At 38.3% G+C, this 27,756-nt stretch overlaps 1 protein-coding gene across 1 annotated transcript; it reads left to right on the forward strand.

The window, feature by feature from the left end:
• LOC116511726 (acyl-CoA 6-desaturase-like) lies at positions 1-27,756 on the forward strand. The gene is made up of 12 exons (XM_032221896.1): positions 1-219; positions 9,823-9,933; positions 14,787-14,984; positions 16,837-16,938; positions 19,438-19,563; positions 21,606-21,666; positions 22,716-22,792; positions 22,985-23,082; positions 24,635-24,731; positions 25,339-25,418; positions 27,029-27,154; positions 27,705-27,756. The coding sequence occupies exons 1-12, from the start codon at positions 1-3 to the stop codon at positions 27,754-27,756; spliced, it is 1,347 nt and encodes a 448-aa protein (XP_032077787.1).

The following is a 27,756-nucleotide window of genomic DNA, read 5'->3' on the forward strand; positions in this document are numbered from 1 at the left end:
ATGGGGAAAGGTGGGGAGCAAGGCGAAGAATGCGGCGGCGGCGGCGGCGAACGGGAGGCGCCGATTCCTTCCTATACCTGGGAGGAGATCCAGAAACACAACCTGCGCACGGACAAGTGGCTGGTGGTCGAGCGAAAGGTGTACAATATCAGCCAGTGGGTTAAAAGGCACCCGGGGGGGCTCCGCGTGATCAGTCACTATGCCGGCGAAGATGCCACGGTAAGCGCTCTAGCAGGAGGAGGAGAAGGCTTCTTGCCTGGAGCAAATGGCTGCTGCTGCTCCCTCTCTTTCTCTCACCTGCTGCTCTTAGAAACGCAGCCGCGGGGCTGGGAAATCGGTCGCTCCGGCTGGCGCGCTGTGGGGACACGTCGGACGGGGTTGCCCCAAACTGCTCGAGGGGGAGGGAGCTGCTTTGCTCTGCTGTGGGTTTGTTGCCGCCGGCCAGGAGTTTTTTCGGCCAAGAATCTGGTAGCGCCGAGGGACAAAAGCTTGTAAAACGGGGGCCGGGAGCAAACCGGAGCCGCCCATTTCTTGCATCTCTCCCTTTTTCTGCATCGAGGTGGTAGTCCCGGGGTGACGCCAGGTCAGCGCTAGAGCCGGCTGCCTTTTCTGGCCCGGCTTGTTGCCTTGGATACCTTAGATCACCACCATCCCTTTTTAAAAAAAAAAAAAACACCCACTGCGGCTCCTTGCAATAGTAGCAGAGTTCTTTTCTTACAAAGCCCAATCAAATTTGGCAAAGCCAGCGGCGTCTTTGCAACCCGGTTGATTTCTAAAGCCACAAAAGAGCAGCCTAACCGGGGCTTGATCCAGGATCAAATGGAATCCCTGCTTTGTAGACCAAAGGTGCCCCACTGCTAAGGTGGTCCAGCCAAGACCAATTTTTTGCAGGGTTCTTATATGACATTCCTGGAGGGGCCACCAGGAACCAAACTAGTCAGGAGGAAAGATAGAAGGCTCAGGGCTAACAGTAGAGTCTTCTCTAAGGTGGCTAAGTGTGAGGTGATGAGAGCTGGAGGAAAGGATCTCTGCATATGCTCAGAAGTGTTGTTTTCATTCATCTCCTAGATCCTGAAACTTAATCCTGAGGATGTCTGAGAGACAAACACCAATTGTTAGCATTCAGTGATCCTGGACATGGAAGGCATTGATGGCATTGCTATTTCTCAGTTCCTAAATATACTACAACTGACTTTTTTATTTAAGAGAGGCACTCTAGATCAGTGGTTCCCAATGTGGGGCCCACGCCACCAGGGGGGATTCAGTTTGTAATGGGGGCAATTTGAACCTTGTTTAAACCAAGTTAATGGCCTTTTAGGCTTCCTCTGCATGAGTAGAGTTCACTTTTTGAGCAAAGTAAGAATTATTTGTCACAGGAGGTGGCATCCAGATTTTAGAGATGCTTAGGTGGGGCATGGTCAAAAAAGGTTGTGAACCATTGCTCTAAACAATAATCCTGTTCATTTGCATCATCTTTTTTAGGGTCTAGAGCAAAGCCTGAGTAGCCAGAACATGCTTGTAGCTTAGTGACTGGACTCATGCATTCATTTTACCACCACCATCGCCTCCCCCTCTTCCTCCTCCATTCTCCTCTTCCTCCTCCTCCATATAAAGAGAGGCCATCCCATTCCCAAACAGGTCCTTTTAAGTTTTTCTCTACTTTCTCAACAATGGAGCGCACGCCTGAGCATGCTTTAAAGAACTAAGAAAACTTTTAGCCCGAACTGTGCTGTCAGCATTGGGATTTAGATTTGCCCACAGTAAAGTTTTTGTGGAATGTTGTGTCGGTCCATAAATCCATATCTTTTCAAAACAGTTGAATCTTCAAAGGCTAAAATGATGGTGAGGAGGAGGGAGCATTTCAAAAGATGGAATCAAGTTCTTGTCAATTATTCTCCCCCCATCCTTGAGTTTGCAATGGTGTCATATTAAATATATTGGTCCAGATGATCCACCAATCGGGCAACTGTAGTTATCAAATTGTTTATACTATAGTACAGTTTGTCTGTGGTATTACTCTATGAAACACAGAGATTGGTTCTATTGCCTCTATTGTTTCAAGCTACAGTGAAGGCTTTCTAAGGCAACATTTTTAAAAACTTGAAACACTGTGAGCTAAAAGGTTTCAGCTATGAAATTCTGTAGAACAAAAGGATTTTTTTTAAAAAAAACATACACCGTTGCTTTCTATATAGGATTCTAATTTGGGATGGAGAAGGAAGCAACCTTTCATCACTAGATGTCTTTAATAAACCCTTTGGGGCCTGGCCAGGAAAAGAGTTTTAAAAATATTTTATCCTTCAGAAGCCATCAGAGTTCTGGCCAATGATGCAAAGATATCACTGGATGAACAATTTAGGCCTGGGGTGCGGGCGTTGTTTGTTGAGGGGGAATCTTGGGGTTTTTGTTTTTTGAAAGTGTTAAGGGTAGAAATAGCTGCTATTCTCTTGTAGAATGATATTGCATCAATTTCTTTGCTTTTGCAGGAAAAAAAGCAAAACATGAATGATAGAAAACCAGTCTTTTGGGTATGTGATGGAGTCCACAAAATGTGGACTTTTTAAGGCCAATGGTTTCCCTCATAAACTATGGGGCAGTTGCTAATCCTATTTTCCCAATTATTTAGCAACATCAAAGAACGGCTTTCACCTGCCTTTTGTTCTCTTTTTTTAAAAAAAACTCTACCCTATTGATATATTAAAATCTTCCTGCTCCTCTATCACACACAAATTCTGGAATCTAAGAATCATGCCATGTGTATATTTGTTAGAAGGAGATAAAATAGCTCTTAAGCCAGTTTGAATCTTTGGTTAAGAAAAGTAAAATGGGCATTGGCCTTTCTGCCTTCTACTCTTTTTCAGATGAAACTTTAACAACTTCATCATATTTTTTCGTAAACACAGTCATTCATAAATAAGCCCCACCAATCCAATACTCTAAGGCTTTTTATTAATTAATTAAGGGTGCTCAGAATTTCAGGCTAAAAGTTGCTTCCAATTGGCCCATTCCTCACTCTTGCAATTCTGACTCCAGTGTAGCCATTTAGAATCCATTAGGAGTTGGGATGGAGGCTGCCAGAAGAGGATGACTGAAAATTGCCACCTTCTCAGTTGGAAGATGCTTTCTAACAGTAAACTGAATATTAATTAAAGCTGCCAACGGTACCCACGCTTTTTCTGCAACTGTAGTTCTATCAAATCAGGACTCTGGACCCTTTGAGATTCAGAATCCTGAAATTAAACATGACTTTCCTGACATCACATTTATTTCCTTTTTCCTCTTAGATGTTCAGGAGTCTGCTAGTCACAAAAAAACAAATAGTCAAAGAAAGAAATGTGAGAGTTGACTCAAGGATAATCCAGATAATAACACTGAATCTTGGCTGGATGTGTGGAAATGAGCAAGATATACAGTGAGCTTAGAGCCCATGATCAAGGTTGATTGGTAGCAGTGGAAATGCAAGCTGAAGTGCACAGGGAGAGTGTGACTCATAAAATATAATGGGAGGAGCCTCTTAGGTGAGGAAACAACAGACTTCTGCTGTTATTCAGCATTTAATAGAATCTGTATGACTGGTGCTAGCCATCTTTGAGGTCTAGGAATATGAAGTATACTCTGCAGGCATCTATATCAGCCATTGTGGTTGCAATATGGCTTGCCACAAACATGAAGTGTAGGTAGTAGCAACAACAGCTGCATGTTCTTAAATGGATTATGAAATACTAATAATGTTGCTTACTTGTCACTTACAGTAAACTATGTGTATAATCCAGGGATCCAAAGCTTCTTAAAACAGATTCTTTGTATTCCATTTCAGTGTTTTACAGTAGAAGTGGATTGTGGAAAAGACTCTTTTACTTTTTAATGGGCAAGTTAAGTTGAAATGTATAATCTTATGACATTTGTTGAGGAATATGTTCATTTAACTACTGCTACTACAGTCATGCCAGAGCACCAAAGCACTTTGGATTGAAACCTGAAAGGATTGAATGGTGACATCACCATTGCCTGGGGGGCTCCTTTCACATCCCTGTTAAATTGCCCATTGAAGTGGAACCCATTTATCTATTCACAGTCACCTGCTTTTGAACTTCTGGGTAGGCAGGAGCTGGAGCATATGGTGGGAATTCACCCCCTCCCATGACAGCAACCGGATCTCGAACTCAAGCTTGCCAATCATCAGCCTAGTGTCTTAACTTAATGAGCCACCACACTCCCTTGTCCATTTAAAGGCGGAATCATAACTCTAGTATTAAATTAGACTAAACTATTTTTTTTATAAATATGCAGTTGAAAAGGCAGCAAAGCAAGCATACAATGCCCCCCATAACAGGATTTCTTCAACTTTTCAAAAGCATGGAACACCAGTTTTTTTTTTTTTTAAAGAAGAATAGCTTGACTGTTACTTTCAAAACAAATAAAAGGATACTTGGTAAATTCAGTACCTGGCTTGCCTTTGCAACAGCCCATTTGCCTGGGTGTGTATGCTTTACACATGGAAATCACAGATAGAGCACCAATGAGCTAGTTGGGCACCCAGCCTGAAGGGCCACACTTCAGACTGGCCACTGGAGGTCAGCTGGACTTGCATAGCACATCTGTAAGTTGTTCACAGAGAACAGGTATTCCTTAGAGTCTAGTTTAAAAACACAGAGCCAAAGAATGTGAAGTCTTGAAGTTTCTGATGGCCAGCTACAAGATCCTGGGCTGGGACTATTTTTCTCTCACTAGTGAAATCCAGCCCATGCAGAAATCCAACTTCTATTCTCCAGGGAAGTAGAAATGTGATCATTTCTTCCCTGGTGCCTGTCCATAAGGACACATTTGACCCCGGGGTATCACGGCTCTTAAGGAGACCCATGCTCATTATTAATGAAAGAGGAAAGTTTATTGGACAGGATGAAAGCAACCTTTGTATAGGAAATCAGTTGCATGTACTCAAATGTGTTACATATTTGCAACCCATAATATCACACATTCATTAAATTGAGATCTGACATCAGAAGGGGCATAAATTGTAAGGATCACAGTTGCTTGGAGTTCAAGAAAGAGGTAAAGTAGACCCCAATTTATGTGTGTCTCTCCCTGGGGGAATCTAACTGGGGTCTCATCCCAGGTAAGGAAGGGCTCTGTCTGAAGGCAGAAAAGTCCCAGGAGTTCCCATTTGCTTCCATTCATCCCCTTCTGTCACAGTCACACTCTGGCCCTTTGTGTGCGATTGTGTGTTTTTGTGTTTTTTTTAAACAATTTTTTTTTAACAAGGACAAACATAAAAATAAAAAACCCATCTCCCATTACAAATTGTAGAAAGTGTGTCAGTTGGTTACAGTATTTCCATGCATCTCTTCCATAGTCACCACCTGCTTTTCATATCAAATTGCATATTTTAAATTCACCTACATTCATGTATATCACAATTATTATATCTCAATTTTAATTTGACTATAATTGTTTTTACATCATTTACATCATATTATATCACAATATTCAAAATCTAGAATAGGATTATAGGATAACATTCCATTAAATCATCCAATCACAATACATCTTTATAACATATTCTAGATAAAGCTTTTAAACCTCCTAATCAGCATATATTGTTTATATAAAATTTCATATTATCAAACCCATGCTCATTATTAATTACCTTTTCTTTGCTTAAATCAAATGCGTAGGATTGTAACAATAATTCCTTTAAGCCCCGTTAGAAGCAAATTATGGTATATGCAAGAGCTAAAAGGCAGCAGAAATAGAGAATATATTGACTGAAGTTCCTAGAATAAATCCCTAACAATCTTCCCATATTCTTTAGTCCCATTAGCAAAAGATCCAGATATTAGGCTTTAATGGTTACTTTTCAGGAACCTCATATTTTCTCTGGCTCTAAATGATGCTGCCCAGTAATCTTTTGCAAAGGCCATTCTGACCTGCTAAAGACTTGTTTCTTTTGCTGCCTTGCCTGAGAATCCTTTATGCAAACAATTCTCTGACTCAGCAGTAGGCCTCCACAGCTTCTTTCTGCCAAATGTCCAGTTTCCAGACAGGCTGTCCTGACATTTGTTTGAATGAAGGAGAGTCTTTTCTGATTATACTAATCTTAGAAGAAAAAAGATTTTTTAAAAAGAAAAGCTGCTAGTGAGCTAAATGGAAGGGGGAGGAGGATGTGGAGAAGTAAATCTGTTTCACAGTTACACTTCCAACATCATCCTCTTGCAGTTGAAATACGAATTCAGCCATGCAAATGACAAATTCAACTTTGTCCCCTGAATAATGATTATCAACCTGGGGTGGGGGGGGGACTGGGAAATTTGGAACCCTCCTTTGCATATAATCTTTGAAAATGAATCAGTATATCAAACAGTACAATGACATTGATGGAGGGTGCAGGTTTTTTGTTGTAAAAAATAAATAAAACAGTTCAGTGGGAAGCTGCTAGGAGCATTTATATTTGTGCATGGCATACAAGGGATCCCATATCCAATGTCGGCTTATATAACCATGTAGCAGAGCTGTAGAATCCTCTCTTTTGAAGTTAATCAAAATGGGAGACACTTAGCTGCATACACAAAAAGCTGTAAAAGATATATTACAGGTAGTTCTTGACTTGCAACCACAATTGGGGACCAGAATTTCTGTTGCTGAGCAAGACGGTTGTTATTGAGTTGCTCCTAGTTGCTTTTTGTTAAGCAACTAGGAGCAACCTAGTTGCTGATTATTAAGTGAATCACTGTGATTGTTAAGTGAATCATGTAAAACTGGTTTCTCCCATTGACCTTACTTGGTGGAAGCTGGCTGGGAAGGTTGCCATTGGAGATCACGTGATCTTGGGGATCCTGCAATGTTCCTAAGTGCAAAGACCAGTTATAAAGTCACTTTTTTCAGTGCTGTTGTAACTTCGAACTGTTGCTAAATGAATAGATATAAGTCAAGGACTATTCGGACTTGTACTAGGACTACAAAACTATAGAGATTAGTATTTCATTAGAAAAATGGTTTCGACCCCACTTTTCAGCTAATAGAAAATTACTTTTCCTGCATTTCCCTTTGGTTGATCATTCAGTTTTCACAGAAGCCAGTTATTATGTATGGTTTTAAAAGCCCATATGCAAAACATGAATGTAGTAATATTCTCCCATGGGTGTTCCTTAACAACTATTTTTAAGAAGCATGAGAAGATAAAGACTCCCTTGAGTCTCCTGGTAATTACATGGACATATTACAACAGCCTCCAAATGATTTGTCATTGCCTTCTTTCATAGGGTTAACCATACTGGTCTGCAATGTGCCAGATGACTCAAGATGATTGCAGAGATGTAGAGAATGCCCTCATTACTGCCCACAGCAGTCAACTCTTTTATAGTAACCCCATGGTTTTGTTTTATTTCATTTTCTTAATTTTCAAATCCAGTCTGTTACCCTGGTGCTCCCTGGTGGTTTCCTTTCCAAGGACTAACCAGATCTGATCATACATTTTGAAACCAGCCAATCTCCACTAGTGTTTGTCACTGAGCTCTATAAAGAGAAGCACCCTGCCTCTAATAACAGGGGGAATATAGTCTCACCATAAGTAGCAGCTATTGATAGGCTTACTTTTCATGAATTGTTTGATCTCCCTTTAAATCCAAGTTGGAAGTCGTTTGCATATCCTGAATTAACAAATGTAATTACATGTCCTTATGTTATGACAATCCCAAGATGTTCCCAAGATCTAGTACTCTTAAAGAGTAAAACTCTTTGGAAAATATGTTCTCCATATGATGTGTGTGTGTACATAAATGTATCCACATGTAGCCCGCAGACATATATCCGATGATATCCCTTTTCCAATTGTTTCATATTCAGAGAAAATAGAAGGAAATTTGAGCCACTAAAGTTGCTGCCTTCCAGAAAAGTGGCGGGGGGCGACTTTCATTCACCCTATAAAAGGTAGAGGGGGGGAAATCCTTCAAATTCAACTCCTATGGAGAAAAAAACCTACCAGTGTGATGTTGCTGCTATTTCTGGAAGGAAAGAAACAGTTCAGCTTTCTCCAAAAAGACAATACAGAGTTACTCTTTCCTTCAAGTTATTGATCTGGTAAAAAGGAATAATTTTCCTCCAGATCGTTCCTTTCTTAAAAGCATTTCTCAAGACTAAATGGTCAATAGGCTAATGCTTACCTGGAAGCCCATGTCTCATCAGTTATTTGATGATCCCTATCATCCTAATCTTGTCCCTTTAGTTCTGCTCTAAAAAGAATGAAATATAATGGAAGACTTTGTTTTTTAAAAATGATTTTTTAAAATGTGGATTATACAAGGGCTAGATTAGCAGTCATGCATTTCTGTACATGAGGGAGGCTGCGATGAGAAATCCCATTTTAATATAATGATGCCAAATGTCCATAAAAAGGAAAGGTAAAAATTTCTCCTGGTCAGTCATGTCCAAATCTTGGGGTGGAGTTTGCTCATCCCTATATCTTAGCCATGTTTCCTTGGACATGTGGCCAGCATGACTATATGCTGAGGCGCATGCCTCATGGAACACTATTACCTTCCCACCGAAGTGCTACCTATTTATCTACTCACATTTGCATGTTTTGAACTGCTAGGCTGGCAGGAGCTGAGGCAAGAATAGGAGCTTAGCCTGACATGTGGTATTTCGACTGCAAAATGCCTACTTTTCAGTTGACAAACCAGCAACTTAACCACTAGGTCATAACTACCGGTACATACAGGTGAAACTCGAAAAATTAGAATATCGTGCAAAAGTTCATTTATTTCAGTAATGCAACTTAAAAGGTGAAACTAATATATGAGATAAGACTCATTACATGCAAAGCAAGATAGTTCAAGCCATGATTTGTCATAATTGTGATGATTATGGCGTACAGCTCATGAAAACCCCAAATCCACAATCTCAGAAAATTAGAATATTACATGCAATCAATAAAACAAGGATTGTACATAGAACAATATCGGACCGCTGAAAAGTATAAGCATGCATATGTACTCAGTACTTTTGGCAACTTTTGCCAAAAGCACCAAAACCTAGTTCAATGACTGTTGGATTACTGTGCTTGATTGGCCAGCAAATTCGCTTGACTTGAACCCCATAGAGAATTTATGGGGCATTGCCAAGAGAAAGATGAGAGACATGAGATGGAACAATGCAGAAGAGCTATTGAAGCATCCTGGTCTTCCATAACACCTCAGCAGTGCCACAGGCTGATAGCTTCTATGCCATGCCACATTGAGGCAATAATTGCTGCAAAAGGGGCCCAAACCAAGTACTGAGTATATATGCATGCTTATACTTTTCAGAGGTCTGATATTGTTCTATCTACAATCCTTGTTTTATTGATTGCATGTAATATTCTAATTTTCTGAGATGGTGGATTTGGGGGTTTTATGAGCTATAAGCCATAATCATCACAATTATGACAAATCATGGCTTGAACTATCTTGCTTTGCATGTAATGAGTCTTATCTCATATATTAGTTTCACCTTTTAAGTTGCATTACTGAAATAAATGAACTTTTGCACGATATTCTAATTTTTCGAGTTTCACCTGTATAAAGAAACTTTACTTTGGAGAAGGGGAATAGCAAGGGAAGACAACTATCATACAACCAGGTTTACAAATGAGAATTAAGAGGTCATTCTAGATGGTTTAACTCTAACCAGGCTTCAGTCTGTACTTTCTCACTTTTTAATAGGGTAAAAAGATCCTAGTGAATAGTTGCAGTCAGAAGGGAGAATCAGAAATGAATGTCAAAGGTATAATGTAGATAAAGTCTCTTAGGATATCAATGCTTATCCATCCCTTCTTTTTTATTCTAGGATGCATTTCGGGCCTTTCATCCAGATATCACCTTTGTAAAGAAGTTTCTTAAGCCGTTATTGATCGGAGAGCTTGCGCCAGGAGAACCCAGCCAGGATAGAGGAAAAAATGTAAGTAAGAGATGACTTTCCTTTCTTTTAAATGGGAAGACCGAAAAGAGCCTGAAGGAAGTGACATCACATGAAGCATCTGTAAGAGAGAAATGGAAAGAAGCATTGAGGTTAAAAATAAAGCGGGGGGAAAAAGTAACAAAACATAGAGAAACTGAAGATAAGATACTGAAGAAATTGCTAGTGCCTTAAGTTGGGAATACAATACATTGATGTGTCTCCTTGCCTAATATTAGCTGAACTCCTCTCAGGCAACAAAATATGCAGAAGGAAATCATGCATGAAGCATTTACATTCAGATATTTCACCCAATAGGTATACAAATCTTTGAAGGGGTGCTTCATTTTAATAAAGACCCACAAGAATCAATCTTTGGAAGAGCCAATTTGCTTCTCCTCCTCCTCCTCTTTCTTCTTCCCCCTCCCTCCATTCCTTCCCCTCCTATCCCTATTGCCGCTCTCCCTCCCCTCCTGCATAAAAGACAATGCGAACAACTCAGAAAGGAAAAGGAAAATAAAGAATAGAAAGTGCAAGAGGAAAAGAAATACTCAAAAGAGGAAGCAAAACAAGAGAAAGAGAAAAGAAATATTTAAAGAAATGGCTTCCACTTTTCATCACAAGAACCACAAACAATTTTAGTAATTTTCAATTTCTATAGGATTGCATACATGTATCTCTTCTTCCTATAACACATTTTCTATCCATATGCAAATCCATAAATCAGGATCAGCAATATGTACATAAAGGATTCACAGCATTTTATAGAAAAATGTTTTATTTTAACCTTTGTCAAGCAAATCAGCTTTCTACTTCTTCCTTTTGTCTCTACCAATTTTTATCTTTAATTTAATTAGATGTTATCATAGGATTTAATAACTTGTCAGTTTTTTCCATCTCAAAGGCTTCTTTGAGGCTTTAGCAAATCTCTTTTGTGAATCCAATAAAGCATCAGTTCCCAGGTCATTCTCTTGGCTTATCATTTGTAGTTCTGCTTTGTCAACTCTGTCCTATAAGCCGCATCTTTTAAACTTTTCCAGTATTTCAACAACTTCTTTATAATATTTCTGCATTGTAGTTGCTAGTTTCTGTCCCCATTCTTCAAATATCTCCTGGAGTATTTCAAATACCATACCATTTTCTGTCATTTTGTTATTGCTGACCAATAACAAAAGCAATCCTGCCCTCTCTTTTTCTTTTCTGTTTCTTTCTATGCCTGAAGTCTTTAGTCTTCTTTGGTATAGAATATCTGAAATCATAAAGTCTCACATTTCTATTAGAACAAAAGGTAGATTAAAGAATTTGATTCCCATGAAAGTAGTGTTTATTTAAATATTTTCAAAATCTTATAACAAAAGTACTAATAATCCAAAATTGTGTGGTCCTTTAATTCATTTATAACTTTCCTGTCCTTATCTGTAGAGGTTACATGGAACTCAGCCAGTTTCAACTGGGAAACTGTGAGCATCCTAGACCAAACTAAATCCAAAAATGCTAGACAATTCCTAGAAGTTTGGCATTCAGACAAATCACTAGATAATAGACAGATAGAGCTGAGCTATACTTACATACCATTCAAAAGAGACAATAAAAAGACTAAGATGGAAATAAAAAGACCCAAAATGCATCCTCTCCAACAATTAATGCCCAGATAAGCATTAACACTAGACAAGCAATACCCCAATCAATACCTTAATCAAGGAACTACCAAGGAGAAAATCACTTCCCCACTGAGGGGACAAGGTACTGTATACAAACAGGGAGCAAATCCTATAGCCACTAGCACTGGTGTTATCCAGTTGGACAATGAAATGTCTGTAAAAAAACAAGCAAGCACAGTCAAAGATTCCACTCTGAGTTACATGTATTCTCTTCCATAGAACTGCTCTATTTCACAGTTTTTGGTCATGACCATGACATCATCTCTATTTGTTCAGAGATGTACTAGCTTGCCATCCCTCATCTAGAAGCCTGTCTTCTGAACTTCTGATGGTTTCAAAATTGAAAGTTCCAGTTGCAATGCTAAAAGTGCAAGGGCATCTATTCAAAACATGTGCAGTATTGTTGATGATATGAAACACCTTGATAAAGACTGTTGTGTTGCCTTTGAAGTGTGAGCTTTGCTGAGGTTAAACTCAGACTCCTCACACAAGCCTAAGCAGCTGAGATTAGAAACTGTGGTGCCAAGAAGGAGGTATAGTCAGGGAAGCAAATATTCAGGGATTTTCTATCACTTCTAATTCCACCTGCTAGGATTTTGCTCCCCACCTCCTCTCAATTAGCTGCTCATCAAATCAGTAGTATATATTTCATCCTCAAATGAAAAGGGGGAAAAACATTTTGGAAGGCATATATGTGTGCATGTAGGATCTGTTGGGAATTCCTTAATCCCTGCATCTTTCTTAGGATATAAAGCACTTTTTCATCTTCAAATTTAAAGTGCTCACAGCCCTCTCCCTTTTTCTTCTTCTTCACGTGAGATCAGGTCTGGTTTTTCTGACTGAAAGCAACCTGTGCGTGGCCCTTTAGTAACCTGAAGCTTTTCTGAACTCTGACTTGAAAGGTAGCTTCACAGAAATGTCCCTGCCTCTTCTTTCTCATCTGTCCCTTGTCTCCCAGCCATTCAGAATCCTGTAACTCCCAGCTGTTCAAGCTATCAATTATTCAGCCCCTCTGCTTTGGTTGAGCAGTTGCATGCAAAAGCCCTTCTGTTCCCCCTTTCTCCTTTTGGAGGTTACAATTAGGACAATAAGCCAATGTCTAAACATCACCCTGCAAATGCTCCATTAATGCTTTCGGTATTCCTTATCAAAGAGGGTTGTGATGTTAATTGGTTCCTACAGGTAGGTGGAAATATTGAGAAGCATAAGGTTTGGTATATCATGTTATAGCTCATTAAATTAGTCCTGCCTGACAATGGCCACATCAGCCACCACGATTTTCAATAGTAAAATACTTTGGTACCCTCCAGTCCAAACAACATGATCAGGAACTCAATGAATCTCAAAGGACATGTTACCTTTTTACTATTTATATAGAGAAGACCTTGTGTAAAAGAACTTCCCTACATTTGTGCCATCTATATCTGAAGGATGATGCAAAAGAGCAAGATTCCTACTGCCCTGAACCCAAATAGTTACCTGCCATGTCGAATTATTGAGCTTTCATTTAGCAGCCAACACTAAAGTCAAGAAGAGTTCAGAAATAAAAAGTAGAACACTGTATTCTGTGCATCCTTGGATCTAGAATGTAGCATTCTGAGAATCAGAGTGCATATAGTATATTTTGGTGTGTTATGTTGCATATATCAATCATATATCATTATATTTCTATCCCACCTGTATTGTTTTTATAAATAACTCAAGATGACGAATATACTCCTTTCTCCTCTTATTTTCCCCACAACAATAACAACACTGTGATGTGAATTGAGCTGAGAGAGTGTGACTGGGCCAAAGTCACTGAGCTAGCTTTCATGAGTAAGGCAGGACTAGAGTTCAGTCTCCTGGTTTCTAGCCTAGTGCCTTAACCACTAGACCAATATTAATATTTTTTCTTCTATTTAGTTTTTTAAATATATTTTTATTGTTTACATAAAAATATATTGAATATAGTGTAATTGTCCTGGCGTGCCATAAGAGAAAGGTAAAAAGAAATAACATATATACTATTTTAAACAGTGCTAGTGTTGTACATTTATTTTTGACCATCATATTCTAGAATGTCAATTTATCTATCATTCTAATACCTACATTCTAATACCTACATTCTAATACATACATAGTGTCTCTTTCCATGTCCATCTAACCTGATTCTTTCGCATTCTAACTTCTACCTCGTGTTTCTAACCATTGATAGAATCTATTCCATGTAGCAAAGTATTCTGCATCTCCTTTATCTTTTATTTTTAGGGTCAGTCTGTCCATTCCCACACAAACTAGTATCTTCCTTATTGTTTCATCCTCTGAAGGGGTGTTTCAATCTTCTATTCAGTGTGTTTTCTTCTATTCAGTTTGTATCCAATTCTCAGAACTGTCTGGACAAGTCCCTGCAGTTTCCTTGGCAAGGTTTTTCAGACTTGGTTTGCCATTTTTCAGAAGTGGTTTCCTAGGGCTGAGAGAGAGGAAGTATTTAATATTTTGACAGGACAGTTGAAGTAGATAAGGTTATGAAAATTGTTGTGGCCCAGCAGGAGCCATTGGAACTGCCGACAGACTCCGATAGCGAGGGACCCTATGAGTCGGCTCTGGAAGATGTGGAGGACCCTGGGCAGGGTGCAGACTCTGAGCAGAGACCAGAGAGGCTGGTTGGCCACCAGGAGGCGCCTGAGGCATGGAGCAGCAGTGAAAGCCAAAGGGAGTTTGTCCTTGACAGTGCAGAGGAGCAAAGGGAGTTGGTCCCTGACGCCCGACAGAGAAGGGCAGAGAAGCACAGGCAGCAATTATGGAGGCATAGAAGATAATCAGGCCGAGGTGGTTGTGATTTGGCTCCTCCCAAGAGAATATATAAGAAGAGACTTTGGGAGGAGACCTGTTGCAGGACACAACCTAGGCTGGAGAAGCTCCTGTGTGTGTTTCTTATCTGTGGGAGTCTGGGTTGCTGCCAACTTCTTGTCTGTGAGTAATTACTGTGAATAAAGCATGGCTAACAGTAACCTTGTGTCGGCGTGACTCACCGGATGGAAGGGGGTCAGAACAGAAGAAGTCTATATAGAAGTCTTGCTAAACAATCAAGCACTGAATCCATGAAGTTCAGCATTGGCCTGACAGAGCAGGGTGAAGGTTGTGTAATGCTTAAAACTGAGGCCACCCATTTGAGTATAAAATATCCAATATCTTGTCTTTTTTTCTTTTCAGCCTCAGCTAGTAGAAGATTTCCGTGCTCTGAGAAAGACAGCAGAGGACATGAAGCTTTTCAAATCCAATCCTGTATTTTTCTCCCTTTATTTGGCTCACATCATTGTGATGGAAATTTTGGCTTGGTTAATGGTATCATATTGTGGGACAAGTTGGAGCATAACCTTTATACTTTCTATCATCCTCACAGTCTCTCAGGTGAGTTTTTGTTTGCTAAATACTGAACATTATCAATGCTTGGTCACAATGTTCATTTGTCATTGAACTCTTTAAATAAATGTACAAGTTACTTAAACTTCCAGGTGACTCTGCTTTTTGGTGGGGAAAGTGAAACAAATTATAATCCAAGAAACTAAAATCAATTAGTCATCATTCGAAAAATGATTTGTTCTCAATATTTTTCTTTTGCTCTCACCCTAAATGGTTGCAAACTGTCTGCTTTTGACTTGCAAACTTATTGAATTTATCCTCTTATTTTTTTTAAATTGGTTTTTGCCAAGTAAAAGAAAATCCTATGAGGTCTCATCACTTCCCAGGCCTAGCATAATGTCAGTAGAATATCCTGTGTTCCACACAATGGAGTGTTAATGACTGAAGATTGGCTTGCAAATGTTGAATAGAAAGCCACTTGCACTATTTAATATCTCATGTTAAGAACTGAAAGCCATGAAGCAAGAGAATCTGGGAAAAAGCAGGAAAATGGAGGAGATGCAGAAACAGTAAATATGCTTCAGGGTAGGGAAAGCAGCAGTGATAAGATAGTCAGGCACTGGATGGTCACTCAGAGTTCAGAGATTTCAGCAGCAGGATCAAATATTGTGGGAAAATATTTAAATGGAAAAATATCTACAGGTAGTCCTCAACTTATAGCCATTTGGTTAACAACTGTTCAAAGTTACATTGGTATTTTTATAAAGTGACTTATGACCAGACCTTGCACTTATGACTATCTCAACATCTCCATAGTCACATGATTAAAATTCAGGTGTTTGGCAACTAGCATGTATTTACAATGGTTGCTGCATCTCAGGATCATATGATCATCACTTGTGATCCTCCCAACTGGCTTCCAACAAGCAAAGTCAATGGGGAAGTTAGATTTGCTTAATGACCTTGTGATTCACATAATAACTGCAGTGATTGTCTTAAAAACTGTGACAAAAAGTTTGTAAAAATTAGGCTTACTTACTTAAAAATTAGGCAACTGCCTTGCATAACAATGGGAATTCTGGTCCCAGTTGTGGTCCTACATCATCCAGGACCACCTGCATTCAGATTTTTTCCCCCTTTGAACACAGATGCAATATTTGGAGAAGCATTACTGAATGTTGCTTACGAGATTGCTGTTAGCAACTTTCCAAACATCCTTCTCTCTAAAACAGTTGACAGGGACTGCTGTAGATCTCCTAAAAATAAATTTGGGAACCCATTTATTTGGGTTATGAGCAGGCAATGTGGTGTTTGAATTCATTTTATTTCAACCACAAAAGCATATAGGATTCTGAGAGGAAAGCATGTATAAATGAACCGTGGTTGCACAGTGATTAGAATGCAGTACTGCAGGCTATTTCGGCTGACTGCCAGCTGACTGCAATTTGGCAATTCAAATCTCATCAGGCTCAAGGTTAATTCAGCCCTCCATCCTTCCAAGGTAAAATGAGGAACCAGATTGTTGGGGGCAATATGCCACTTAGAGAGGACTGTAAAGCACTGTAAAGCGGTATATAAGTATAAGTGCTATTGCTATATCTTGTGCTTTTGTATAAAACAAGACTGGGCAAATTTAATTTAGTCAGTTGTCCCTTTAATTAAAATGGAAGATAAGACATAGATCAGTTATATGATGTTACTGTATGGAGCAGGGGCAGAATTCTCCTTTTCTCTTTTTAGGGAAGGAATGAACTTTGTAGTTTTGCAGGTTTACTAACACTGATTTTTGTAGTTCAAATCTTGGTGAAGAGGCTAAAAGTGCAGCTCATGGATGCTGGGATCCCACTGTGCCATCTTGAAGGTATCTTTGCACTCCTTAATCCTTTTCTTTTCTTTCCAGGCCCAGGCTGGGTGGTTGCAGCATGACTTTGGACATCTCTCTGTGTTTCAGAAGTCTATATGGAACCATATAGTTCATAAGTTTGTGATTGGTCACTTGAAGGTAAAGCCTATGCCTTTCAAATTACAATAGAATGATTGCATCAAGATTTAATGAGGCTATGTTGCTCACCCTTTTCTGGGCCTTTCATATCATCGTGATAAGAGGTACTCAGAGAAAATGGGCTTCCCAACTCAGGAAAATTTGGAGAACCAGTTTATTATATTTCACTCTTAAATTCTAGCATCAAGCCTACCTGATTTGCTTCAGTCTAAGGCAGTGGTTCCCAAACTTGGCAACTTTAAGACTTGGCAACTTTAGGGCAGAGCTTGCTGGAGAATTCTGGGAGTTGAAGTCCACAAGTCTTAAAGTTGCCAAGTTTGGGAATCACTGGTCTAAGGAATAAGCAATATGTTTTAGAAGAGTTTGTGTAGAGAATTGTATGTCGGTAACCTGCATTCATAGTAGAGGAGAAGGAGGAGGAGGAGGAGGAGGAGGAGGAGGAGGAGGAGGAGGAGGAGGAGGAGGAGGAGGAGGAGGAAGAGGAGGATATCAGGACGACTTTCTGGTCTTACTAAAGAACCTATAGAACAGATTGCTACAACATGTGGTTCTTCTTTACTAGAGACCTTCTGTCAGAAGCTGCATGTTCTTCTCTCAGAGATGTTTTTAATAGATCCTGCACTGAGCAGGGATAGATTAGATGACATTTATAGCTATTTCCAGCTCTGTGATTCTATGATAATACATGGAATGAACAAAGTGAATAAACAGAAGTCATCTATTTTAAGCTGATTAGAAGAACACTTAGAACAGCTTTGTTTAAAAATCTCCATGTAACATATTTAGCAATCACAATTGGGATTGGCAACTTGTTTAGAGTCTATTTGCATAAACAAGTCAGTAGCTAAACAGGACTACCTATAATTATTCTGTAGAATTTGCAATTACAAACTAATGTTTACTACCCTTGATGGCTTTAAAGGAAATTAGTTCAATTCATAAAGGGCAGTTCTATCAATGCAATTGATCTATTAACTATTGTCTATAGATATTCTCGGGGTCAGGTTAAATCTTCTTCAAGAAATATAGGAGATGTATATCTAGTTGGAAGGAAGACATTTTGCAGTTAAGTAGCAACAATGTGCTGAATTCAGGCCCTCACTTTTAATGGAAGAAGAAGTTTATTTTGTATTTTAATACCATGCATCAAATCAAACATAATTTCTTGCTTTTCATAATTCTTTGAAAATTACAATATATAAATGAGGAAAAATTATATATACAAAACTATATCATATGGAAAACGAGCATTACAAAATGAGAAATAAAATACTATAAACTAATGTAGGCAATCCAATTTTTAAATAGCAGAAAGAGTTTTAAGTCATTGTATAATTGATGAAGCATGGGTGCCTTTCCAATTTTGGAGTATTATATTTTGTAATCATGAAAGCATGCAGTATCTATTTCCATTGTCCTTCTGATTCCAAGCCACTGATATAGAATTGAAAAGAACATGAAGATCCACAAAAACAATAAGCCTTCTGGAACAAAAGTAATACATGAAACAACTTCTTTGTAAAAGGGAACCATTGTAACAAAAGAGCACATCATATAATCCAATGATGCATTTTGAGCACCTCTCCAAAAATTAGCTGAACCTATCAAATTCTTCCTTGCAAAGATATAAAATAATAATGAGCTGTAACATAATAAATGCCAATATTTCTTCTGTTCATGTTCATAGGCTCGCAAGTTATACCCGATCCCATATTGTCCCATATTTTTGCATATGTAATTCTATTGTTATTTCTGCTTTATTATTGTGTAAAAACGTATTTAATCTTCTAGGGGATTTCTGGCTAACAGCCCATTTCTAAAGGACAAAAGGTTAATAAACGGTGTTATCTTTCCGCAATTTTAACAAAAATAATATTTTTTTATGTTGCAATCCTCAAATAACAACAACCAGAAAATTGTCTTCTAATTCTATTAAGTGATCTAAAGTACTGTGTACATTCCACATTCTACCATTGTGCCATTCCATGCTATGCTTTTTTTTTTTTTTTTGGCAACTCTTATCAAAGGAGGGAGAAATCCTTATTTGGCTGGACTCCAAACATTTTTATATTTACATTTGATAGCTTGACAAGTATTAGTTGGTTGCAGAAGATACTTTGAGGAAAGAGTTATAAGGGAATCTATATTTCTTTCAGTTGGTTTCATAAATATTTATCAGCTTGAATATAAACTATTACCTGTAATGAAAGAATTGTCCTGCTAAGGGACAGCACCTCACTGATCTTGGCTAAACTCAGAAAGGCTAAATGTGCTCAGATTTGTATTGGATGAGAAACAACCAGCAAACTATGGGCTTGTAGAAATCGAAAGAATCTCAGAAGCAAAAGAGAACTATTGTGTCATTGCCAACAAAATCAAATGGTCTGTCTACAAAGTTATCAAGGGGAGGCCTTATGTTTTTAATCCCCCTCTTTGGTTGTATGCAAATGATGACCTTGACAGCACTTTAAAAAATGGATTCTCCATATGTCTCCATAGGGTGCGTCAGCAAATTGGTGGAATCACCGGCACTTTCAGCACCATGCAAAGCCAAACATCTTTAAGAAAGATCCAGATGTGAACATGCTGCATCTCTTTGTTTTGGGAGACACCCAACCTGTGGAGGTAAGATGAAAAGATTCCAGCACCTCAGATCCAAAGAAAATTCCAGAGGCAGTAGAGACCCAGAAAAATCTAGCCCTCAAGGCAAAATAAATAAATTACTAATTCCTTGTAGAAAAAGGAATACTACAGAAGCTTCTGTTAGCCAGTGTCTGAAACAAGTGTGCTCCCTCTCAGTCCTCATCTCTTGCTTTATCTGCATCACTCTGATGGGGTTCCTCAGAAGGACATATTGGACAGCTTTATTATCAATTCCCTTTGCTGGCAAAACTCACAGCCATGGTGCAATGCATCACTCTTTTTCAGAATCATATTACTAGGACTGCTAGTTGAATAGAGAGCTGATTCAGAGAACTGCCTACCTTAGTAAGAATAGTGAAATAATTGATCCAGGTGATTAATTAAAAAAGCAGGTAAGGAAAGGCCACAGTTTTATGTCCAATATCATATGTCACCAAACTAGCTGCTTTTTACTTTATAGTCTGTTGACAGAGGAATTCTTTTGAAGCAAAATTAGTATATATTTGTTTACTTGTTTTCTGTTACAGTTTGTTTCTACTTTTTTAAAATAAAATTGCTCCCCAAATTCTATAGAAAAAAAAGAAGCATTGAAATCTGTCACAGGTGGATATTTCAATTCATTTATAAAGATTAATATACAGTACCAAATAGCCTCTTATCTATTATCCAACTATGTTTAAAATCTCTTAACTACTTAGTAGGATGATATCCAAGTGGCCAACTTTTCCTGAATCAAAAAGTGTACTTTGGGATGGTTTGATATATAATGATGTGGCATAATAGAATTCAGAAATGCAAAATTTATTATGCTTCTTCTTGGAAACCCAAATTTCATTATCCATTGTCTGGTACAAACACGTTCAGAGTCCAGAAATTCCAAATCCCAAGCTAAAACTTGTTTATAATTCTTTCCCCAATCTGGTTTCCCATTGAGAATCAAAATGGAAATCAAAAAACCTTGGCAATTTACTGCAAACCCTGCAACAATATATCAGAAGATCCAGTTAGATCTACTTTCTGTTTACACTTTCTCTAAGAAAGTTTCCTTTTCATATTCAGTTAGAGATGACTTATAAAATCCAGGTGAGTTTTGCCTTGTGTAGATCAGCAAGAAAAAATAACAATGGCATGTGGTTCTATAAAAGAGCCAAGGTGGCGCAGTGGTTAAATGCAGCACTGCAGGCTACTGCTAGATCAGCAGGTCAGCGGTTCAAATCTCACCGGCTCAGGGTTGACTCAGCCTTCCATCCTTCCGAGGTGGGTAAAATGAGGACCCAGATTGTTGGGGGCAATATGCTGACTCTTTGTAAACCGCTTAGAGAGGCCTGAAAGGCCTATGAAGTGGTATATAAGTCTACTGCTATTGCTATTGCTATTATGCAAGGACCACAAGTGTAGTTAAGCAAGCTTCTCACATAATTGTGAGTTCTGATTTCATTCTGGCTTCCCAATTGATTTTGCTTGTGGGAAGCCAGAAGGAAAGGTCACAAATCATGATTATGTGATCACGGGATGTTGCAACAATTAGAAATTCAAGTCAATTGCTAAGCACCCATATTGCAGTCATGTGATCATCAGGTTGATGTGAGAAACAGAACTTCGATGATCAGTTATAAGTACCACTCATTCAATGCTGTTGCAGAATCTGTGGTTATATTATTATTTGTAAAACCATCCTCTCTGTATTATGGTAGCCACTAAACCTCAGTTCTTTGAAGCAATATAATGAAAAATATTGAAATCTGTAGAAGTCATCTGAAATAGCACAAAGATAAATTTCTAGTATTTAGATTTAAAAATATGAATGTTTTAGAACTACAATGCCTACAATTTTAAATAAGTATCACCAACAGATGCAGCAAATTATGTCTGTATCAAAATTAATATATTTAATTTCCCCAATGTCATTGAAGTCTTGTTTTTTCTGTTGTTCATCATAAACATAATTTTAGTGGTATAGTACCAACTTGGGGTTTTATTGTCTTGAATAGTCAGCACTGAAAAGTTTTTGTCTTCTCCTTCAGTATGGAAAGAAGAAACTGAAATACTTCCCTTATAATCATCAACATGAATACTTCTTTTTGAGTAAGTATAGTTCTTTATAGAGAAGGCAGAGCTGATATTTATTTCCTGCTTATTTTTCCATAAGTTGTCCCCAACAGTGATATTGCAATCAATTCACTTATGTTTTCCCTATATGTTAAAACTGGCTTGTAAGTTAGAAGCCCTGTCTCTTTCTAAACTTTTTAGGAAGTAGACATATTTGAAAGTGCCAGAGCACAGTCCTGGGAATTGGCTTCAAGATTACAAAATGCCCATCATGACAAGCACAAATTGCTCTGGGCACAGGAAATGCATCTTGAATTTAAAATGTTTCACACTCACAATGGGGGATGTGTTGTTCTGACTGTAGTAGAATGTTAAAAGATGCCTAACTTTGGAACACTTCCAGAATGATTGGAACAGCACTGAAAGATTTCCTGTAAAGTCAGAACAACTGTTTCTGATTTGGATGGAGCATTTTAAATTGGAAGCAGTATTTTAAGCTGTAGACATTTTAAAATTGAAATCAAAGTACAGTGAAACACCTACTGAGCACTCTCACAATTTCCTCAGCCAACCCACATCTTTCTTAGTACCTTAATCTTACCTCAGTGTCTTTTTAAAGGCAGATTGACTTCCATCCCAGTTCAGGGTTGCACCATCTACCATATTTATTATCTAAGGAGAGCTAGCATAGCTGTGCCGAGCATTCTTGTAAATGGTTGGTGCTAGAGATTTATGTTGCTTTCAACATTCTCATTTCCTTTTTATCAATTAAATAATATTTTGAAAATTAAAGAAGTGGACCAGGAGCTATATGGTCAAGAGGGAAGATATCTGTAGGCACATTGGTTCCCAGAGGATATCATGTTGGAAACACAAGTCCTGATTATTTTAATAGCTTAAAATATTGGGCTGAACACAGACTCAAAAGAGCATTTGTCATCATTTACTGCCATATACTATTAGAGAGGGAGGGAGGGAGATAGCTTCATTGCAGACATTCATTTTTATGTTGTTTTTCAGTCCCAGGACACCATTCTATGTTTTATGTTGCCTGCTTCCCCTAATGCGTGTTGTTTTGTTCACAGTTTTCCCACCTCTCCTTATTCCAGTCTATTTCCAAATGCAAATCTTCACAACAATGTTCAAACACAAGTTCTGGGTGGTAAGTGAAAAATCCCACATGCCTTTTATTGCTTTCATTTCTCTGCATGAAATGAAAATTCATCTGAAGAAGATCTCAGCTGAGGGTTGAAGCAAGGTCTCTATGCACATTCTTTGGAAAAGAAATAATTGTTTGCCTAGAGATAAAAGACATATCACATTTGCCATGTATAATGTTTTCCTTGTCTCCTAGGACCTGGCATGGGCCTTCAGCTACTATGTACGCTACTTTATCACCTACATCCCATTTTATGGATTTCTTGGGTCCCTAGTTCTCCTCACCTTTGTCAGGTAGGGTTAGCTACTAAAATATTTAACAGATATTTCTGTTGGTTTAACCAGTCTCAGAGGTTCAAGACCAGATAAATTATAGTTTCATTTATTTCCAAACAAATCTGCCCAATGTTTGTGCACAAGAAGGACACATTGTGACTGACTGATATAAGTCCTCGCTTAATGATGGTAACTGGGACAGGGAACTCTGTTGCTAAGCAATGTGGCTGGTAAAGAATGACTTCATGTGACCATTCTGACTTACAATCACAGTAATGACAGTCCCAGTTGTCATTGTGAATCCTGTGTGGTTGCAGCAACTCATGAGTATGTAATTCGCAATCTCCTGCCAGTTTCCCCTTTGTCTTGACTTGTTGGAAGCTGGCAATGAAGATTGTAAATGGCAGTCATGTCACTGCAGGATGCTGCACTGTTGTAATTAGGAGCCAATTGTAAATTGTGATTGTGGAGATGCTGCAATGACTGCAACTATAAGGGCCTGTCTTCAGTTCCCGTGTCCAGTGTCATTATAACTTTGGTTGTGGTTGTTCAGCGAGGACGATGTGCTTGTTTCTGCTATAGACAGGCATTATCTGCACTACACTTTCCACCAGTGAAGTATTTTGTTGCCATTTTCCCTCCTAGGACTTTCCTTGATTTTATCAATTGTTCTAATATGTACTTACTTATCATAGATTGATTGATTGATTGATTTGATTTGTGTGGCAGCTCATCTCATCATAGCAACTCTAAACAGCTATGTATTAAAACACAATCCACAATAACATCAAAACAATATTAAGAGTTGCTTTGTAGAGTCAGATGAGTGAAATATAAATTTAATTAATAAATAACCTAGAAAGGCAGCCGATTGATAAAAAGCCAATCTACAATGAACTCAGAACCACAACTACACTGGCTTCGACTTACCTCCTGGCTCTCAAAAAACATTCATGACTTCAGCATTTTCTGGAAGCCTAGCAGAGTTGAGTTCAACCATATCTTGACAGATAAGGTGTTCCAAAACCAAGGTCTTACAGCAGAAAAATCCTGTAAGATGACATTAATCAATGCTACTGAACAGATGGGTGGAAATAGCTTCCCACATACATATAACCCTTTCCCACTGTTAATTGCACTCTAAAAACCTGTTTTTTCTTCCAGGACTTGAGTTAGAAGTTTCAGAGCAGGGGCTGAGAGTTAGTTGGTGGATGATGCAGATATATATTGCAATGTATTGTTCTCTCAGATGATTGCTGCACTGTTATATAATGTGTGTGTATCTGTGTGTCTATATATCTATGGTCTTTAAAAAAAAAATCTTGTGAAGCCACCCAGAATAATTTTGGAGACTTAGAAATTTGACATATACATCAATAAAATAAAGGCAAATGACACATCAGAGAACAACTGTATGCCTACAAAATGTGGGAAGTCCAAGATTGTTCTGACCTATTATTAAGTTACTGGATATAAACTTAATCTTTGACCCTTTTGTTGGCCATAGTTTCTCTAGATTACAGCTTTCAGGCTTTTGAGCTCAATCCCCTCTCTCTTTCTTGCTCTTTAGGTTTATGGAAAGCCATTGGTTTGTTTGGGTTACTCAAATGAATCATATTCCAATGGAAATTGACCGTGAGAAGCACAGAGACTGGCTCAGCTCCCAGGTAATCTTTCTTTACTGAAATCTCATTCCTATCTGGGAATAAGTGTCATGGAGTCCAGGGGAGTTTCTGAATAACCATGCTTGGAATTCTCTGGTAGAGTACTGGGAATGTATCCTACTGACTTTATCTCAGGTTTGATTAAACTAACAAAAATGTTCCTCCATGATCCACACTTCTTTCAAAGCAGACTATAGTGGGTTAAGGATTTAATTTAGCAAAATTTTAATTTAACTAAATCCTTAGTCATCATTAATATTACAAATATCAATCTAGTCTGGCATCTTGAGTCAAAGGAACAATGGTTGACCTATTTTTCTAAAAACATGAAGCTGGCTATAATTCAGATCTACACTGCTTTGTTCCAAATATTGTTTGAAACATATTATTTCTTAATTTCCTGCCTCTTGCAATATCTCACTATTTTGAAGAACTCAAAAGATAACCATTTTAGTCTGTAGTCAGAGTAATAGATTGCAGCATCTCCACAGTACTGTACTGTAGTACTGTAGTGGCAGATTTTACCAGAGAGAAAAAAGTAATGCATTTGAACTTTAATCTCTTTTCAAATTCAGATTTATTGGGATTCACAATTGCCTTTCTTTCACAGCTGGTAGCTACTTGCAATATTGAGCAGTCTTTTTTCAATGACTGGTTCAGTGGACATCTGAACTTTCAAATAGAGCACCAGTAAGTATGCAATGTTTGTTTCTGAAGGAACATTGGCAGTACAAATACATGCACAAGATGTAATAGTCACCTTGGAGAAACTGGAATAAGAAAAAAATATTGGCTAACATCAATAACCATAGAATTTCAGTATGCTACAAGGATATGTAATATTTATTAAATTTATATGGTACAAGCATGTGTAATAATTATTAAATTTATATGCTGCCCAGAGTCACTTAGCAGAATGAAATGGGCAGCATATAAATTTAATAAATGAATAAAATGCAATGTACATAAAACTATTGTACAGATAGTCCTCGACTTAACATTGAGCCCAAAATTCTGATGTTGTGAGTTTTGCCCCATTTTATGACCTTTTGCCACAGTTGCTAAGTGAATCACTGCAGTTGATAAGTTAGTAGCATGGTTTTTAAGTGAATCTGGCTTCCCCATTGATTTTGCTTGCCAAAAGGTTGCAAATGATGATCACATGACCTTGGGACACAGCAATAGTCATAAGTATGAACTAGTTGCCAAGCATTTTGATCATTTTGACCATTCCAGTGGTCTTCCATATAATAGATAGATAGATAGATAGATAGATAGATAGATAGATAGATAGATAGATAGATAGATAGATAGATAGATAGATAGATAGATAGATAGAATTCTTTATTGGCCAAGTGTGATTGGACACACAAGGAATATTTCTTTGGTGCATATGCTCTCTGTGCATAAAAAAACAAGATACATTCATCAAGAATCATAAGGTACAACACTTAATAATAGTCATAGAGTACAAATAAGCAATAAGAAAGCTATCAATCAATATAAATCATAAGGATACAAGCAACAAGTTACAGTCATGCAGTCATAAGTGGGAGGAGATGGGTGATAGGAATGTTGAGAAGACTAATAGTAATAGTAATGCAGTCTTAGTGAATAGTTTGACAGTGGTGAGGGAATTATCTATTTAACAGAATGATGGCATTCGGGGAAAACTGTTCTTGTGTCTAATTGTCTTGGTGTGCAGTAAAATATCCAAATATTCCATCTAATTAGAAATGGAAAAGCTAACACACACAAACACACCCCTGAAAAAAAATTAAAAATAACAAGTTTATGAAATCTTTCCCCACCATTTTAGTTTAAAGTATATATAAATAATACAAGTGTGTATATAATGACCTGGATATATGGATAGAAAGAGAGCAGAGGTGGGTTGCTCCCAGTTCAGCCCAGATCGGGTGAACTGGTAGTGGCAGCGGCAGGTGGCTCCGCCCACCCGCCAGATGCTTCTGTGCAGGTGCAGAAGCATCGCATACCCACAAGCGCGTGCACAAGCACAAGTGAACCGGTAGCGCCAGGATTTGCAACCCATCCCTGAAAGAGAGAGAGAGAATGCAAAAGATGTTGAGCTCCAGCCAAGCTTGCCATAGTGCCTCAAAGCGATGTACTCATACTTTAGATGCTGAAGCAATACAGTCCATCATGTCACTTCTGGATTCAGCTATCTCATCTGGCTGTTGAACAGACTAGGCTCTATTTATTTCCATCATGCATGGCATGTCCCCCAGAACTGCTGCTCCTGAGCTTTCCTCATGCTTTCTTCTTCTGTTTTATTCAAGCTTGTTTCCCACAATGCCACGCCACAACTATCATAAGATAGCACCGTTGGTAAAGTCCCTGTGTGCCAAGTATGAAGTTCCTTATGAAGAAAAACCTCTTCTGAGAGCATTTGCAGACATTGTTGGGTAAGAGACTCCATGGGGGCTGCCTGTCTATTTTAACTTTTGGAGAGTATAGAGATACGAGTACAACTTCATAATGCCAGCCAGCCATATTTATATACTAATGGGTTACAGAAATGCAGAACTACTTAATCTGTATGCTAATAGAGTTTTCTTTTTTTGTTACAAGTGTTTGTTGTAAATTCAAGCTTGGGAGAAAATTCAGGGGAAGTTCAGGGCTATCTTAATGCATGGGCCTGATGGGTACTTGCCAGTGGGCCCCATGAGCATAGGAGCCCCATGCTAATCTGTGTATGTTAACCCTTCAATGCACCTTGTATCATATAAATACAGCAACATATTTATTACATTTTACTGCATTTTTTATTAATACTAACATGCAAATATATGTTTAATTTTATCAACCATTTACATTTTTATTCCTGAGAGTAGTTGTCGTAGGGGTCCCAGTTCACTGCTTAGCCTGTGGCCCATCATGTTGTTAAGGGCTGGCTTGCACAATCAGACTTCTGTTATAATATTGGAATCTCACACCTGTCTTCTCACTCTTTAGATCCCTGAAGAAATCTGGAGCACTGTGGTTGGATGCTTACCTCCATAAATGA

Source organism: Thamnophis elegans, chromosome 1 (assembly GCF_009769535.1).
Source record: "Thamnophis elegans isolate rThaEle1 chromosome 1, rThaEle1.pri, whole genome shotgun sequence".
Taxonomy (NCBI): Eukaryota; Metazoa; Chordata; class Lepidosauria; order Squamata; family Colubridae; genus Thamnophis; species Thamnophis elegans.